Genomic DNA, 19,553 nt, shown 5'->3' with positions numbered 1-19,553 from the left:
GGACGCACAGGCTCAGCGGCCATGGCTCACGGGCCCAGCCACTCCACCCCATGTGGGATCTTCCTGGACCGGGGCACGAACCTGTGTCCCCTGCATCGGCAGGCGGACTCTCAACCACTGCGCCACCAGGGAAGCCCTCTTTGACTCTTTTTAAAAAAATTTTTGGCTGTGTTGGGTCTTCGTTGCTGTGCGCTGGCTTTCTCTAGTTGTGGCGATTGGGGGCCACTCTTTGTTGTGGTGCGCGGGCTTCTCATTGTGGTGGCTTCTCTTGTTGCAGAGCATGGGGTCCAGGCGCTCAGGCTTTAGTAGTTGTGGCACGCGGGCTCTAGAGCTCAGGCTCAGTAGTTGTAGTGCACGGGCTTAGTTGCTCCGTGGCATGTGGGATCTTCCCGGACCAGGGCTCGAACCTGTGTCCCCTGCATTGGCAGGCGGATTCTTAACCACTGCGCCACCAGGGAAGCCCCTGAACGGGTCTATTTAGACGACGCCTTGGCCTGCATCTGTGTGAGCGTGTGTGGGGTGCAGGGTGGCAGCGTGTTACGCTCTCCTCAGCCTGGGAGTGGCACCTGAGCATCGCCCACCCATAGCCCCTCACTGACTTGTTTCACACAGGGTCCCAGGGAGGCCTCCGCTAACCTGCGAAGTCGTGTGCGCACTTGTTTGCTTTGGACAGGGAGAAAGATATGGTTTGCACATCTTCAATCACACTAGGTGAGGGGTAAGAGAATCAATGAGAGGCTTTAAAAAACCAAATTAAATCACTGGGAAGCCAAACCCAAAGTTTACCTTTTGAAAGCCAAACAGCATTAAGAGGTTTTCTAGTTTTGATTAATGGCAGCTCAACAACTGAACAAATGATCACTGAAGGTTCACCAGCTGTTTAATGCTGGGGACACAGAAGTCAATAGAAGACAGTCCTTCCCCTCCGGAGGAGGAAAGACTGATTTCAGCAGAAAGATTTCTGCTTTGAACATTAGGATGGGCACAGTAAGATATTAAAAGCAGAAACGTATCATTCTGTGCATACCGCATAAGTACTGCTCCGGTGTGGCAACTCACTGATGCCTTTTATAAACAACATCAAGTTTAGCCAGCTGTGCCATTCTGAAATGTTTAAGGCATTTCCCTGAACGCCTCCCTCTGGTGGCTGCTTGGCAGGCGCAGTCACAAGCTAGACTCCCCATGAAGAAAAAGTATAGAACGGAACGTGTCTCCATGTTTATACTATAATTCCTGCATTCCCCAAGATGTGGCACTGTAGTCCAGAGTTTCCAAAATGCACATGAGAACAGTAAAGATTCATTCCGTGGTGCCCTGCAAGAGAGACACCTGCTTAACACAGGTCCTACATATATGTATTATTTAGGAGCCTTCCCTCATATAATAGCATTTAAGATACTGCAGAAAAAAATATGCTTTGGGACACACTGTGGTAACACACAGGGTCCAGTGTGGGGTGTGCAGCATGATACAGATCCCGCCTAGGATAGACTTTTTTAGAGGGAAAGAGTTACGTATCCAGGTGTTTCCATGTGCCATGTTCACAGAGTGGCAGGGGTAACACAACGGATCTGCAGAAGATCAAGACGAGGGACTCAGGCTCAGTTCAGGGGGACTGTGGGAAAATTCCAGGAGGAAGACACACATGCTCAAGTTTTAGAAGAGGAAGGAGTTGGCCGTGGCAGAGGTACCTGTTTTCCAAGGCGGCTACCACCTCAGGGCTTAGGTATCTACCTCGATTATTACCTGAGGCCAAAGCAGAGGAGTGGGTACCACGTGCTAGACGCAACAGGACTAATTAACTCAAGACTGCATCCAACCCATCTGAATGCCCACGTGTCCCCCAGGAAAGGGAGACTGGAAGAAACACTGTGAGGGAGTGAAGGAAGCACCCGCAAGGAAGTCTAGACACTTGGACTAGACAATCCTGGGCTCGCACCTTGGTCCTGCCACTCACGAGCTGGGAGAGCCCGGACCAGCTGCAGTCAGGGAACCAACTCTCTGAGCTTTACTTCTCTCATCTGTAAAATAATAGTTCCCAACAAAGAGGCTTTTGTTAAAAAAAAAAATTGTGCGAGATAATGTATGTAAAGGGTATAGCATAGGGTTTGGCACCTAGAAATAACTCAATGATTTAAAAAATTTTAATGTGAGGAGCAACAGAACGCACACGTCCTAAGTGTATATCCTGATGGGTTTTCTCACACAGACACATCACATGACTCCACCCAGATCAAGATGCAGAATGTGCCCAGCACCCCGGAGGGCCTCCAAGTACCCCTTCCCTATCAACAGCTGCCCTCCTACCCCTCAAGGTAACCACCATTCTGACTGCTGTCGCCACAGATTAATTCTGCCCGTTCTTAAACTTCGTGTAAATGGAATCATACAGTGTATACTCTTTTTGAATCTGGCTTCTTTAGCTGAAAACTATGTTAGTGAGGTTAATCCATTTGTTACACAGAGCAGTTCATTCTTTACCGCTGTGTATTGTTCCACGGAATGAACATTCCACAACTTCTGTTCTACTGCTGACTACTTCGGATGTTTCCACTTCGGGGCTATTATAGATAATGTGACTAGGAAGGCTCCTGCACACGTCTTCTGATAGACATGTGTATGCATTTCTCCTGGGGGTACAGCTAGGGGCGCAACTGCTGGCTCACAGGGCTGGTGGACGCCTAGTGTTAGCAGACACTGACAGTTTTCCAAGGGCATTTTTCCAGTTGCCGTCTCCACCATCAGTTTACTAAGGTTCAGGCTGCTGCACATCCTTTCCGTCACTGGGTGCTGTCAGTCCTCTTATGAGCCATTCTGGTGGGCTCCTTACTGTGGGTTCAATTTGCACTTCCCTGATGAATGATGATGTTGAGCTCTTTTCATACATTTACTGGCCATCTATCTGGATTTCCTCTTTTGTGAAATGCCATGGGTCTTTTGTCCATTCTTAAAAACTGAATTACCTTTTCTTTGTTGTTTTGCAGGAGTCCTTTATTTATCATGGGTATGAGTCCTTTGTCAGATATATACAATGCAAAAACCTTTTCAAAGTCTTTCTCTTATAGTTAGCACTTTTCGGTTATAATTTTGATGCCTTGTTTATGAAATCTTTGCCTCTTCTAAGACAATAACCGTATTCTCTTATGATTCCTTCTAGAAGCTCTTGTGTTTTCCCTTTCACATTAAGGTCTATGATTCATCTTGAATTAATGTTCATGAATGGGAAGAGGTAGGGGTGGTAGGCTTTTTCCCCCCTACGGATATTAAATCGGTCTAGCACCATTTATGGAAAAATACCAAAAAAAAAAAACCCCAAAAAACCCCCAAAAGACCATCCTTTTCTGCTCAGCTACAGGGGCGCCTTTGTTGTGCATGTGTTACTCTGTTTGAGGACTCTCTCTTCTGTCCTGCGATATTATTATCATTATTATTTCAGTTCTACCACTGACTCAGTGCAATCACAGATGAAAATATACCTTTCTCCTAGGCATTAACAGCTGTAACAGGATATTTGTACAAGAACATCTACTTGTTGAGAAACTATAGGCTGAGCACTTTGCGAACATGATGACATTTCACATTCACCATAACCCTGCGGGGATAGGTCCCATTTTAGATAAATAAGCTAAAACTCACAACAGAGGTTTAAGTGAAGTGTTTAGAGGTTAAGAAGGGGCAGAATCTGCATCTGTCTAGCCCCAGAACTGATGGTCTTGCCACTATGCCATACTTCCCGAACACGAGATCACTGGGGAAATGCTGTTTGGTTATTATTCCTATAAACGGTTACATTTCTGTACACAAGTAAAACTTACAAATGAGGGCTTTCAATAAAAAAAGAAAGAAGGAAACAGAAAGGAAGGAAGAAAAAGAAAGAACAGAAAAAAACCCCAACCCTGTTTAGACTCTCATCCTATCCCTGTCCCCTCCCCTCCAATAAAAACAATATAAAAAAAAAACCACATCAAGGACAACTGATCAAAACATAGATCAAAAGAGAATCAAGGGAAAACATTTCAAATAAAGCTCAGCTGTTTCTATTTGGAAACAACAACAATAAAAAATCCCACTTGCCACAATAAATGACAAATAAGAAATGGACCCTGTGGTAGCGGAGCTGGAATTTTCCGATGGCATCTGCTACCGTGTCATTACTGCGGGTCTCCGCAAGGGAGCCGGCGAGTGAACAGCTGGTCTTGTGTCCCTGACGCAGCAGCCGTCGCGGAGCGCTGCCCTTTGGGGTTAAGCACCCCTTTGAGATGTTGTCTTTTCCCTGGAACTAGAAACCCCAGTCGGTCTCTAGAAGCCACCTCCAAGAGATGGGACAGTAAGCCTCCTAGCCCTGTTCTCAGCCTGGGAGAGCTTTCAGCCACCTTGAAATTCCTAATCCCCAAGTAAAGAGGAAGTCTTTCATAGGGTCCAAACCACAGACTGCCCACGGGGAACAAGGACTACTACCCTAAGGTAACACGAGCCCTCACCCCCACCCACCCCGTGGAGGACGCGTGAGTACACGGACGCAGCCAGTCCATGCGGGGTGATCAGAGAACGGAGGTATTTTCATTAACTGACGTTTACTATCTCTGCACTGATTCCTAGTCTAGGCATATCCGAAATATCTGTTGCTTTTTAACACAAAATACTGAAATTAAAGTTCAATGAAAGCTTGACTGGTGTGAGTTATTAGAAGGGGTTAAACCAAACCAAGCTGAAATAGTATCACTGCCAAACCACGCTTATTCAATTCACAAGAGAATCATCAAACCCGTGGGAGAAATGTCTCCTGTGCTTTGAACCACCCCTCACCCACCAAACACACACACGCACACCCCTTCCTCAAGCCGCTGCTTTTTCACGCATTTGTGCAGCGTTTACTCTGTCGCCCGCCCCTCTAAGAGATAGTTATTGGACATTTACTACGTACCTGACAGCAACATAGTATACTTCGGTTTACAACAGAAAAAACGGCCCCTGCCGCATGGGCCTTGGTCTCGAGGGTAATTAAGACATAAATGCACAAATATTCATCCAATTACAGACTGTGATAAGCTGAAGGAACAGAGCAGGTTCTAGGAGGGGTCAACCGGCAAGGCTTCCCTGAGGAAGAGACGAGGAAGGTGGACATGGAGACGAGGAGGACTGAGCCAGGGGAGAGAGTCCAGGCTGAGAGATGAGCATAACGACTGCCTTGAGGTGAGAAATTAGATAGATCTGAGACACAAAAAACGAAGAGTCTCTGGGGAATGCTAAGAAAGGGAGACCGGGAGGAGCTTCAAGATGCGGAAGAGTGAGACACGGAGATCACCTTCCTCCCCACAGAGACACCAGAAATACATCTACACGTGGAACAACTCCCACAGAACACCTACTGAGCGCTGGCAGAAGACTTCAGACTTCCCAAAAGGCAAGAAAGTCCCCACGTACCTGGGTAGGGCAAAAGAAAAAATAAAAAAGGAAGAGCGGTCTGGAGGTAAATGAAAAGGCAGGTAGGCAAGACCACACAGGACCTCTCAGGACGTGCTGGAGCCTGTGGATTTATTCTCAGGACAATGGACAGGCTTGGAGGTTTCGTAAATGGGCATGTTTATGAGGGATGGTGTGGGGCAGGGAGAGTCAAGAGGCAGAGAGGAATGACCCTATTTTGGTTGTAAAAGACTGCACTGAATGGATGGGGAATAAATATCACCGCAACACAACAAAACCAGAAACTGAAAGGTGACTTAGGAAGCTACTGCTGACATCCAGGCCAGGGGTGAGGAGAGTATGGACTGGATGGTAGCAGTGGAGATGAAGGGAAATGGGTGGATTTGGGACGTATTCTGGAGGGAGAATCAACAAGACTTGGTGACACTTTAGTGGCAGGAGAGTAAAAAACAGCATCATGAGTGACTCCCAGGTTTCTGACCTGAGCGCCTAGATGGATGGAGATATTCCCACATTTATTGAAAAAGACAGGGGAGAATTTTGCAGATATTAATAGCTTAACTTTGGACATCCTAGGTTTGGGGTGTCAGTAAGATATGCAAGCAAGATGTTAAGCAGGGTGTCAGAGACATACGCCTGAGACTCAGAAGAGAGGTCTGCCTAGAGGTTACACCTGGTAGACACAGGTGAACAGATGATGTTTAAAGCCTTCAGAATACCCAGAATACAACTTCATCTCCCATCTCCACGGCTACCAGCCTGGCCCAGGCCACTGTCATCTCCTGCCTGCATGATGCCAACAGCCTCCCTACAGGATTCCCTGTCATTCCACGGGCCCAGCATAGTGTCTGGGACATAAAAGGTGTTCAATAAACATTGAATGAATAAACGAATAAAGGAATAAATGGGTGAGATTCTTTAGGGAGAAAATGTAGAGTGAGAAGAGAGAGCCTGAGCTCTGGAATGTCCAGGAGAACTCCAACGTTTAAAAGTCGTGTAGAAGAGGGAGAAACAACAGAGAATAAGGAGGAGGAGCCAGGAAGACGTGAAAAAAAAACAAGAGGAGGCACCATCATGAAAGAAAAAAGTGTTATGTTAAGGAGGAAGTGATGAGATCTGTTGAACTGAGTGTTAATATGATGAGAGCAAAGCATCCATTGACTCTGACAAGTCAGAGGTGACTGGTGACAACAGGCAAATGATGAAGCTTATGAACACATTCATCTGTCTATATTCTCCTTTGAAATTATTCCCTTTCTCAATAAATGTGGGAATATCTCCATCCATCTAGTTGCTCAGGTCAGAAACCTGGGAGTCACCTGTGATGCTGTTTCTTTTTTATTCTCCCGCCTCTGAAGTGTCACCAAGTCTTGTTGATTCTCCTTCTAGATTATGTCCCAAATCCATCCAACAAAAAGGGTAAAGTAGAGACACTCTGGCATGGAGGATACCAGATGCAGAGGGTGTAGATACCATGCTGGAAATACTAGAATTAAGTCAAAGTGTACATATTAAAACAATGAGATCCTGTAGCTATCACAACAAAATGCTGGAATCAGGCATACATTTTCAAACAAACTCATATGGTTCCTCACCCAAGAAACCACTTTAAAGGAAATTCTGAAAGGACTTCAGGCCGAAGGAAAATGATCCCAGGCGGACAGACAAAGCTATAAGAAGGGGTGAAAGGCAGGAAAGCAGTACAAATGTGGATAGATCTAAATGAACACTGACGTTATAGAACTACGATAATAACATCTTACAGAGTTGTAAAAATAGAATAAAAATATATAACAACAACAGCATATAAATTGGGGGGTGCTGAGTGGTCCTGTATTATCTGGGAAGGGGGCAAAGGTCTGAAAAACATTAGATTTTCCTCAGTCTAGGAAGCATGTTGTAATTTCCCAGGGCACTATTAACAGAATAGAAAAGAAGAATTAAAAACTTTTAAACCAGAAAAAAGATAAACATTGAACTATATAAAACAATCAATCCAAAAGAAAGAGAGAAAAATAAAATAAAATAGAAAGCAAACCAGAGTAGCTTAAAAACAAACACATCAGTAATTACAGTAAATATAAATGGGCTAAATGCAATAGCTAAAAGGCAAAGAAACTAGATTAAGAAAAAATCAACTATGCTGTTTACAACAAACACCTCTGACACAGAAAGACTGAAAATAAAAGGACTGTAAAGGTTATACCATGTAAATACCAACCAAAAGTGAGATAAAGTAGCTGTATTAGTAACAGGCAAAAAGCATTTTTAGAGATACAGAGGGTCACTTTACAGTGACAATAGGGATATTTTTCAAGACCTATTATACACCTTAGTCTAATAATGTTGTCTCAAAATATATAAAGAAAAATGTTATATAACTAAAAGGAGAAATTTAGAGAAATCTATAATCGTAGGCTGGTATTTTAAAACATTTCTCTCCACAACCGATAAACCAAAGTAGACAAAAATATCACTAAAAATGTAAAAATTTTACAAACTTGACCTAAAAAAACTGTACTCCACTACTAGGGAATAGATGTGATTTTCAAGCACACACACAACAGTTGCAGAAACTGACCATACACTGGGTCATCAAGCAAGTCTTAATAAATTTCATAGGACAAAGAACATCAATATGTGCTCTTTGATCATAATGAATTTATGTTAGAAATCAATCTCCAAAAGATAATTCTTATTTGTTCAGAATTTAAGAAATGCATTTCTAAATAATCCATGGGTCAAAAAAAAACCATAATAGAAATTAGAAAACACTTGAAATGCATGATAACCAAAATAATACATACTAAAATCCACGCAAAGAAGCTATAAAAATACAGAGAGGAATAAAAGCTGAAAAGTAATAATCCTAAATAAATGGACAGATGTACCATGTTCATGGGTTAGAAGACTCAGATGTCAATTCTCATTACATTGATTTTAGCCAAAGCAATCTCGATGAGTAATTCAACACGTGGGGATTTTACACTGTTTTTGTTGGTGGTGATTTCATGTGTGTACATGTGTGTAAGCACATGTGTGCACAAAAACACACAAGTGTGAATGCATAGAATGTGACTAGCTGGTTTAAAATTTTTTATGGGCAAATACAAATGACCAAAAATAGCCATAATACTCTTAAAAAAGAAGAAACAAGTTGGAAGGACTCACTCAACATATCAAGATACTTTAGAAAGTGACAGTACTTAACACCATAGTACTGGTACAGGGATAGAACACAGAGATCAATGGAAAAGAAAAGAGAGTCCAGACCCACACATATATGGACACCTGACTTATGATACAACTGGCACTACAGTAGACAACGTGTGTTCTTTCAATAACTGGGATGGGATAATGCGTGTCCATATGGGAAAACATAGAAATAGACCCCTAACTCACACCATACAAAAAAAATCAACTCCAAGTGAATTATAGACCTAAATATAAAAGGTATCAATGCTCTGTGGTGACCTAAATGGGAAAGAAATCCAAAAAAGAGGGGATATATGTATACGCTGATTCACTTTGCTGTACAGCAGAAACTAACACAACATTGTAAAGCAACTATACTCCAATAAAATTTTTAAAAATAAATAAATATGAAAGATAAAAATATGAAGTATTCAGAAAATAATATAGATTATCATCATGACCTGAGGGTATGAAAATATTTCTTTAACAAGATACATACCTAAAAAACTAACCATAAAGAAAAAGTGATAAATTTGACAAAAAGTTAAGAACTTCTGTTAATTAAAAAAAAAAAAAGCTATAGAGGGAATGACAAGATAGTCATAGAACAAGGGAAAGGAAATATTAGCAACACATGTAGCTGACAAAGAACTTCTATCTAGAATATATAAAGATCTATTACAAACAAATTATAAAAAGATAACCCAATGAAAAAAAGGTTTTGATCAAGCACATTTCACACACACACACACACACACACACGCAATCCAAATGGTAAATAAACATTTTAGAAGATGCTCAGCCTCACCAGTCATGCAGGCAACAGAGCAAATGGGATCTTAACTATAGCGGGAGCATGAGGGAGGGAGGAGAGGAGGTGGTATACAACAGCCAAATCCTAGTGTCATAACAAAGTAAACAGGTAACATCAAGATGTGATATATCAAGAAACAGCAGCGAAGCATATTACTTAGTTACAGAAAAGCAACTACTAGAAGAAAGACCTGACAGAGTGAATTGCAAAGTGTGGAGGGTGGAGCCAGAGAACTCACTCCCCCATTCTACACCTTCTGGCATTAAAAAAAAAATACAGATTTATTATTTTGATGAATAAAAAATATAGGAAAGAAAAAAACCATATGAATGGGGGTGGGGGAGTGAGTGAGAGGTAAGGAGGCAAGGTCAGGGAAATTAAATAATTGTTGGGAAAACCTGCCTGAGAGCAGGAGCTGAGAAACAGTGTGGAGGAGGAACATGGGGCGGATTTACTCTGTGATCTGTATTATGGCCCTATTTGCTCTGGCTGCTAGGGAGGCCAGGTTTTAATTTATGGCTCACATCTAAAAATTGAATCCCGAGGCTATAATACTTCTTCATTTCTGACCATTCAACCATCATTCTCCCTTTGCTCTCATATTTTGGTATGTGTCTCATATCTTGTTAAGTGTATTTTGTACGTCTTGAAAATCTAGTAGGTTTATAAACAAAAGTCCAAGGAGTTACTAGATGTACATAACACGAAACATGTAACATTTTGCTTCTTCTTGACAATTTAAAGGAGATTCTGGAAGCATGCAATGCTTCATTAATTATCATTTAAAAAAACATTTATCTATGTAGATTGTCCATCTATATTTTTTCAATTTATAATTCTGAGTAATTTCTCCACTACGTGAATATGTTACTGTGCTTTCTCTGTACGTGTTCTGTTCCCTCCCAGTGACTTACAAGGAGGCAGTTTAGGAAAGCAGCTAAGAATCAGGTACACACCAAGTTTAAATTCTGGGTCTGACCTTCAGGACAAGTCACTAAGGCTCTCTCAGTTTATCTTCTCACTTACAAATAGGGCAGATAAGGATAACAGTATCTGCTTCACAGTGTTGTAATGTATGTAAATCCACAGTAAGGACTCAATAAATGTTGCCTGAAAGAAGTGAATGAATGAATGAATGAATATCCGGCAAGGAGGATGCCAACATAAAAGACTCTGTAAGCATGAGCCACATGCAGCGTATCTGCAGAACTATGATGTGCTGTGTGCAACAGCCTTTTAATTTTTTGGTCTTTGCTAAAGGCCAAAGATTAGCAATAAAAACCTTTTCTCACTAGAAGGTCAATTCAGGGAATATAAAAGTGAAACTGGGTGAATTTCTTTGTTCGCAATAAGTCATCTTTTTCATCAGGAAATGCAACACCTGCAGTTACACCTGAATGTTCTTTTACTGCTTTCCTGTGACAGAAAGCTTTCTTCTTTTTCCTTTCCTTTTTTGGGGCTAAAATATTTCAAAACTCTCTAATGAGCACAGCCTGTGGTGCCTGATCATAATGCAATGCAGTGGACCGACTCTGTTTTACCTTGAACAAAAAAGTCTTCTGAGGCTGTTTATTTGTCCTTCCCTGACTGAGCTTATAAGCTATCATGCTCTTTAAAACAGGAGATTTTCTTCTATTGCTAATCAGACAAATGACAATATCTTTAGCACAAATAATAAGCATTTCTCAATCTACTTACTTTGAAACACATGATTTTCATCAGCTCCTTTTCTCTTCTTGACAGAAACCACAGTGAGCATTTTAAAAATAGAATTCCCCTCCTCCTCGGTCTCCCACAGGGTTACAGTCTCAAAGTCCTTGCAATGGCCTTATTCACCCCTGCCCCCCACCTGCAACAGGCACAAGGCCACACAGTAGCCAGGGCAAGGGACTGGGCTGAGTTGGATTCTCACCAGGGAAGGTCTTGAAGTTAATCAGATTATCTCTCAAACTTAGCAGGCTGTACCCAGTCCCTGGCTCATCACTGTACTAGATCAGTTTCTGACAGGGCAAGACCTTGGCTGGTGGAGTGGGGGGGGGAAGAAGCAAGTTCCCTGCAGAACACCTTCCAGAAGGGTGGTCAAACCAGGTAAGGGCAAGAGCCAGAGCCCCCAGCATCACTAACAGAGGGTTGCAAGACCGTACCCAACCAAAACCAGAATCCGGAGCCCCTGAAACGTTTCTCCCCATTCCTGAGGTCTCAGAGGCCTCCAAACTAGTGTTAAAATGGTTCTTCCAGAGGACTGGAAACCTCGAATCTCCACAGAAAAAAATGTAAGTTTCTTCACATTTACTCCAGGGACACATAGTGTTTGGAAAGGTGACATCAGGGACATGCAGCGAACACAGGGGCCATGGATGAGCTTCTGCCTCAGAGGCTTAAGGCACTCTGTAGTAGAAGGCTGGCTTAGAATGTCCTAGTCACCTCGAAAACTTGAGCCCACTACGCTGCACAGACCGCAGGAGTGACACTCCAGCCCCGAACCTTGAGAAAGTGGCTTAGTTCTTAGGAACGAGCCATCAAGAAAGCCAGCCAGCTGCCTCCTGAATGAATACCAGGCAAGGGCCTTGTTCTGCTGAGGCCCCCAAGGGTGAACTAACGCTTGTGAGTCACATCAAGGATACAGGGGTTTTTGTCATCGATGCTACAGCTGTCCAGGATCAGGGCAATGCCATCCAGCTCGTTCACCTACGAAGAACAGAGAAGACAAATTGACACGCTGAAACAGCCTGGGAAGGGCTGGAGATTATAGGTGATCTGTTGCTCCTTTTTTATTTCCTTACTCCCTGCTATAATTATACTGTTTGTGCAATTACCTGAAACACCTATATCAATCCAGAAATATTTAAAAACAGACATAAACAAAAAGTGATACTTTTTCTTTTCACCTTTCCCCAAAAATGTTGGGCAACTGGACAGCCATATAAAAAGGTATAATTGGGATGAATTGGGAGATTAGCTTTGACATAAATACACTACCATGTGTAAAACAGATAGCTGGTGGGAACCTGCAGTACAGCACAGGGAGCTCAGCTCCGTGCTCCGTGACAACCTAGAGGGGTAGGATGGGGGTGGGGTGGGAGGGAGGTCCAAGAGGGAGGGAATATGTGTATGCATATGGCTGAAAAAGTTAGATCAAAAATAAAGAAAAAAAAAGTATAATTAAACAACACTGCAAACCAACTATACTTCAATAAAATTTCTTTAAAACGTATAAAAGTGGATCTCTTCCTAATATTATTCACCAGGATAAACTACAAGTGAGTCTCAGTTTATTAGTAAGTGAATTCTTTTTCTAAGCCAGAAGCAGGGAAAACATTTCTAACTATAACTCAAAATCCAGAAGCGATAGAGAAAGGTTTTAAAATTTGACTACGTTTTTTAAAAAGGCAAATTGAAAGCTGTAAAAATTATCTGAAAGATGTCACAAAGGGTTAATATTTTAATATATACAGAGCTTGTAGAAACTGAAAAAAAGACCAACAATCCAACAGAAAAATGGATAAAACACGTGAACATAAATGGCACAGCAAAAAAGAAATGCGGATGGACTGCAGAGATATCAGAATCTGCTCAACTGTGCTCCTAATAAGATGCAGGCAAATTATGATACCATTTCTCAGCTGCCAGAAGGGCAAATCATCACGTGTGACAACACATGCTGCTGGTAAGGTGACGGGAAACGGCACCCTCACACACTGCTGGAGTGAATGCGAAGTGGCACGATCCCTATGGTAGGGAACTGGACAATACCTAGCAAAATCACATGTGTTATTTACTCTTTGGCCCAGTAATCCCATTTCTAGGATCAAAAATACAGTGTCACATGGAATTATGTTTGTACAAGGTTATTTACTTCAGCACAGCTTACACTTTTATAAGACTTCTATTGAGGTATAATTCACATACCATAAAACTCACCCATTTATATACAATTCAGCGGATTTTAGCATATTCCCAAAGCTGTCTCACTATCACCACTATCTTAGAACATTTTCATTACCCCCAAGAGAGTTTTTAAACTGGGCTGACAGGGCAAGACCTTGCCTTGTCAAGAGAGTTTTAAAAGAGAGTTTTTAAACTCCATTCCCATCAGCAGTCACTCTTATTTCTTCCTCTCTCCAACCCTTAGCAACTACTAACCCACTTTCTGTATCTATGGCTTTGCCTATTCTGGGTGTTTCACACACAAGGACTCATTCAGTATGTGACTGGCTTCTTTCACTTACCGTAATGCTTCCAAGGTTCATCTACGTTGAAGCATGTATCAGCACGCTGAATAATAATATTCTAATGTCTGCATATGTATTTCAGTTTCCATTCATCCACTGACACACATTCGAACTGTTTCAAACTTTTGGCTATTATGATAATGCTGTTACAATCTTTCATGTACCTATTTTTGAATGGATATATGTATTCAATTCTCTGGCTATATACCGAGGAGTGGAATTGTTTAGTCATATGGTAACTCTATATTTAACACTTTGAGGAACTGCTTGACTGTTTTTCAAAGTGGCTGCACCATCTTACATTCCACCAGCAATGTATGAGGGTTCCAATTTCGTTACATCCTTGGTAACACTGTCTTTTATTTTAGCCACCCTAGTGGATGTGAAGTGGTACGTCACTGTGGTTTTGATTTGCATTGCTCTGAGGAGTAATGATGTTGAATGTAGCACAATTTATAAGAAAAATCCTGTAAACAACTCAAGCATCCATCGATATAGGCTCGTTGAATAAACCATGATCACTAACGTAATGCTATGGAGCTATCAGGATAGAATGGTTAAGTGAAAAAAGCAGAGTGCAGAACGGGATTATATGTGAAGCTTTTGTGTAATAAAGGAGGAGAAACAGATGATTTTTTATATTAAAAAAAATGAAGGGTTAAATAAAAAACTAATAATGGTTATTTACAGAGCAAAGCAGAGACTGAAGTGGATGAAACAGGAACAGAGGTGAGACCTCTGTGAATGTACCCGGTCGTACAATTTTGACGTTGGGATCCTGTATATGTTTTACGAAATTTTTGAAATTAAGTTTATAATACATGTAACTAGACTTACTGTGGTGATTATTTCACCATCTATACAAATACTGAATCATTGTGTTGTACACCTGAAATTAACATACGGTTATATGTCGATTACAGCTCAATTCTGAAGAAATGAATTTATAAAGTTATAAAAACAGAAAATGGAAACAAATTAATCCGACAACATGTGAAGCAAAGACGATTATTTCACAGAACTGAAACAGTATTTTGATGGGACGTCCCCAGGGAGCTGTGTCCTGAGCTCAGATGGAACTGCAGTCCCACAGCTGCATGAGGTCGTCTCAGCACCATTAACACTGGGATTAGCATTCTGAACCCTTATTCCTAGATCTAGTTTAAAGAAAATGGGTAATTTATGTCATTAGGAACCAAGATTCTTAGCATAAAAAAGAAGTATCAAATCAAAGTAGTTTACATTTAAATTAGAAATACTAGCATGAACTCATGATACATTTTCCTCTTTTCTTTCTAAAAAATGTTTACTTCCTAACTGTTTACTGAAAAGGCACAGAAGCAAAGACAAGCCAGTAGCAATGAACATTCCCAACATGACTTAAGGATTCTAAACACCATGGTCCAACTGAAAGAAACCAGATCTCCAGTTGGCTGTGATACACAGACTTGCTGAAGGCAGGAAAGAAGAGAAGAAATCTAATTCCTATAAATTTCCCGAGGCACTGGAAGGTGGTTAATGAACTGCTATTTAACAGACATCCAGCATCCACCAGGCAATGACAGACACTTAAATGATCTGCCTTAATTCTGACAATGCCAGGGTAAGTACTACTGGTTCCATTTTACAGATAAAGAAGCTGAGGCTCAAAAGTTAGGTACCGTCCCCATGGTCACTTAACTAATAAGTGCTTTTCAAAGTGAGGTCTGGAGAGCGCTGTCAGTCTGCAAGAAAGTGTGTGAAAGAGTGAGAAACTGTGCCAGCAATTTAACATACTTATGCTATGTTTGCTGAATCTTATAATAAAATTTGGGCTTGAATTTTCTGTCTTAAAATTGTTTTTTGTTTTCTAGTAATTCATTTATATTATCTTTTATAAACATATTGGTCCAGGATGGTTTGGGGAAAAGATAGCTAGTTCTTCATCACAGATAGTCTGAGAAGCTTTGGCATGGAGGGTTAGCCCACTACTGAGGGTTGGACCTCATGTTTTTGAGAGGCACAGAGGGAAACGTTGTGGCCAAACTGGTAGGGCCCCACCTGAGACTGTATCCAAAGCTTCTCCATGCAACCCTCACAGCCCCACTTGTCCAATAATCAGCCCTGCACCCACCCGCAGGATGAGGGTGCTAACCACGAAGCCTGCAAATGGGAGAGGAGGGCTCCTACCACATGCACTTGTCTCGGGGTGAAGCGGAGAGACCCAGGACAGGAGCCATGCCTGCTGCCCGGCACAGAGCGCGAGAACAGCCGCGGACTCTCACCAGCTCCTTGCGAACGTGTGATCTAGACCCTTCTGGAACGTGGGTGCATCTCCACGCCAGAGGAGCTGGGTGTTTGATGTTGCTAGGGGACCACATAGCATGGGGCTCCCAGGGAAGGCCTCCTTGCAGAGGTGACCTTTAGCTCACGGTGAGAAGAACGAACAGGAATTAAACACAGAAATAAAGGGGCTGTGGAGAACGCTCTGGGCAGGGGGAAGAGCACACGCAAGAGCTGGGGCATCAGAAGGAACATGTGGTGTTCCAGGAACTGGGAGGCGGCGGCGCAGGGATGAAGAGCGAGGGCTGCACAGCCGGCGCTGGGGGCAGAGTCTGGCCCTACAGCGCTTCTGAGCTGGTGGCTTTGGGCAAGTCATTTACCCTCTAAGACTTAGTTTTCTCCCCTGTCAAATGGGGATGATAGGACCTACTTCACAGGGTTACTGTGAGAATGGCACGGATTACTGTGCTGTCTAGCACTCAGTGAAGACTCAATACAGGGCCACAGGGGTGACGGCGTAGTTGGCAATTTCGTGCTGTGAACTGAAAGAAGTTCAGTTGGCTGGGGCAAGGAGTTCAGGGCTGGCTCCCGAGAAAAGCACGAGGAAAACTGGAGGATAACTTCCACAAAGCCGAGTCACAATTCGACTGTGTATGAGGCAAAACTGTAAATTTATTTTCAAAAACCACTTTTTTTTGGTAAGTGAGAAAGTATTAAGGATCTCTTATTCAGTGCAAGAAAAACATCTTGTTTTCGGTGTGGGGAGTAGACGTCTCAGATATGTTAAATGGGTAAAGGAAATAAAATCACAGGCTAAAAACTGACATTTTAAAGCAGGCAGTAAGGGTGAATTAAAGAGATCTTGAAAATCATGGTTACACTAGAGCCATGCCTGAACTGAGGGTCTGCTTTCCTAAGATAAATATTTCTCATTCACACCACTGCATTATGAAATGATATTAGATAATTTTTTATAGAAATTCATTAAATGTTGATAACATAAGTGAACTATTGTAGACAAGGACAGCAGTGGCATCATGACAAACACGCAATATACACTGAAGAGTGAACACAGGCTACGGTCACTGGGAAAAGAACCCCAGGATGCAACACCTCCAGGAGGAGTGACTGGTGCTCTGCGTCATCACCAAGCTCAAGCTTTACAAGTTCCTGCTGCCGCTGAGCTGCAGCACGGAGCTCCTGTCAGGAGGGGGGGAAACAATTAGGGCACTAACAAGTTTTCTTCTGTTCGTGCTTCCTAAAACAAGGACGTTGTTTGTCTCTTTACCTAACACGTTGGGAACTGATTCTAGACCCACAATGAATGAGTCACAAGTTGTAGTTCCTAACAAGGAGCCAAGCTCAGTCAACGCTTTCACGATGTAACACATCTCAACAAGGCAGTAAGTCTGGCTTAAACAAACTAACATTCAGCCTCTGGAAACAGAGTTGTAAATAGCAGGACAACTCACTGATCTGCTAACTGTTCTCTCCACCGAAGCCAACAGCAATCTCAGAGAATGCACCCTGCAAGGTGTGTGGGCCCAACCTGAATTAATATCTAAGCTTCTTTAGGGAAATGTATTAGGTTGACCAAAAAGCAGAGCCTCAATTATTCTGTCTGCTCTCACACTGAACGCTAAATACAAAAATAAAAAAAACCTGAAGAAAGACAAGAGCACAATACCAATGCAGGGCTGGATCTCCTGTTTAAACGCCCCATGCATCAACGTAACTAACATTTGGTGAAAATGTGTTCATAACATAGCGCCTCAAAACAAACGCACACACACAAAGATCAGCAGCGTTCTGTGCTGAAGCGAGCACACAACCAACATGGGTGTGGCAACGCTCGGACAAGACTCTGATCTACAGACGAAGCCATTCTCAGAGGCCTGACGGCAACTCAGAAGGCTCGAAGCCCGAGGGGATGCAGGCGGGTGCTGCATGAGGTGCACCGTCTTGTATGAGATGTGGGCGAGCCCGCCCACGGGGTGAGACCAATTACCATCCCAAGCACACAGAGGAAAGAGGGATACTTTTGGAGGCAGACAGACCTACAAGAGAATCCAGCTCAGCCCTCTAGCTGTGTAACCTGTGGGGGGTTCTGAGCTTCATGAAGTCTAGATTCTCTTATGCGTAACAAGAGAGTGGTGCCCACCTCACAGGGTTAAAGTAAGGTTTACACAAGAAAGCATTCAGCACAGCACCCAGCACACAGGAAGGACACAGGAAACGGCAGCAGTCTGCAGTGTTATTTTCACTTGGTTTTGAGGTTCTATAGGATTCCTTCCATACTTGAAAGGGCTGGACATGGTAATCCTTCACAGGGCACAAGCTGTTGTTCAGCGAAGTCTGAATACATAAACACACGTTTCTGCAGTCACAGGAAATCTGGTAGGTATGGGCTGCTCTAAGTTAGTGCTATGTTCTTGACTGTCTCATGAACTGGGTACACCTCTGGTTACTAATTTCCATCCACACTCCTCTGCTGGCTTTTGCCTTCCACAATCAACTCTAAGTCTCACAAAAATAAGTATTGTTTATCTCTGTGTTGCATTTATTTCCACGGTGTTCTGTGCAGCTTACTACTAGGCATTTCATGATTGAGTTGCTATGCCAGAGGAACAACTAAGGATGTTACTCAAGAAGCAACAAGAAAGCACACGACCTGCATTTCAGTCTTTCTCTAGGACTCAGAGCAAAAGCCTAGGCCAGAGGTTCACAACCTTGACTCCACATTAGAATCACTTGGGGAGATTTCGAAAACAACCAATGCCGTGGTCCCAACCCCAGAACACATCAATCAGAATCTCTGAGAGCAAAGCCTGGACAGCAGTGTCTTTAGACAAACTCTTCGGGTGATTCCGACATGCAATGAGTTGTGCACTCCTGATTTACGCAAAGTCCAAGAGCACCTATCGAGGCAAACAAAGTCTGAGATCTGCTGCAAACCCTGAAAGAACTCCTAAAACAGAAGACACTGTCCTTCACACTTTTCCCCCGGGTGCTGTTTTCTTTACTTATGAAATAAACTTTGTTGAGATGTCCCCATTTACACACAGGGGACTGCAATTGCACCTGTGTAACCACAGACAAATCAGGATAGAGAACATTTCAATCACCCCAGAGAGCTCCTGTGCACCTCTACAATCACTGCTTTAGTAACCATCCATCTGCTTCCTGTCACTAGAGGTAGAACTTGTCTGTTCTATACTATAATAAGACCACATCAAAAGAACTCTTTTTCAATGTTTTTGAGATTCATCCATGTTGTTACATGTATCGGCAGTTTATTTTTATTTCTGATTATGAATATACCATTTATTTATCTATTCACATGTTGATGGACAGTTTTATCTGTAATAAATAGAGGTGCTATGAACACTACGTGTTCATGTCTTCTTGTGGACACGTGTTTTCATTTCTCCTGGGGTGATGTCTAAGAGTGGAATTGCTGGGTCATTTTTTTTTTTTGCAGTACACGGGCCTCTCACTGTTGTGGCCTCTCCTGCTGCGCAGCACAGGCTCCGGACGCGCAGGCTCAGCGGCCATGACTCGCGGGCCCAGCCGCTCCGCGGCATGTGGGATCTTCCCGGACCGGGGCACGAACCCGTGTCCCCTGC

General features: G+C 42.6%; 1 protein-coding gene and 1 long non-coding RNA gene across 3 annotated transcripts in view; both read right to left on the bottom strand.

Annotated features, from left to right (window-relative positions):
* Nucleotides 1-19,553, bottom strand: part of ATXN10 (ataxin 10) — a 154,543-nt gene that overhangs the window by 16,767 nt on the left and 118,223 nt on the right. The window contains exon 10 of the mRNA XM_027107963.1: nt 12,058-12,121. Coding sequence (XP_026963764.1) covers nt 12,058-12,121 — 64 coding nt within the window. The remainder of the gene's footprint in view (nt 1-12,057; nt 12,122-19,553) is intronic.
* On the bottom strand, nt 807-12,050 carry LOC113621152 (uncharacterized). Of its 2 annotated transcripts, XR_003433064.1 has the most exons (3): nt 11,132-12,050; nt 10,460-10,543; nt 807-2,021 (listed from the first exon to the last, which is right to left on the bottom strand). It is a non-coding gene; the product is annotated as an uncharacterized LOC113621152 (long non-coding RNA). The 2 variants fall into 2 exon arrangements; XR_003433063.1 differs by having other exon boundaries at nt 10,460-12,050.

Source organism: Aethalodelphis obliquidens, unplaced genomic scaffold (assembly GCF_003676395.1).
Source record: "Aethalodelphis obliquidens isolate GAN/ISIS:26980383/991018 unplaced genomic scaffold, ASM367639v1 scaffold8, whole genome shotgun sequence".
Taxonomy (NCBI): Eukaryota; Metazoa; Chordata; class Mammalia; order Artiodactyla; family Delphinidae; genus Aethalodelphis; species Aethalodelphis obliquidens.
Note: the sequence above shows the minus strand (reverse complement) of the source record. Positions and strands in the feature narration are given on the sequence as shown.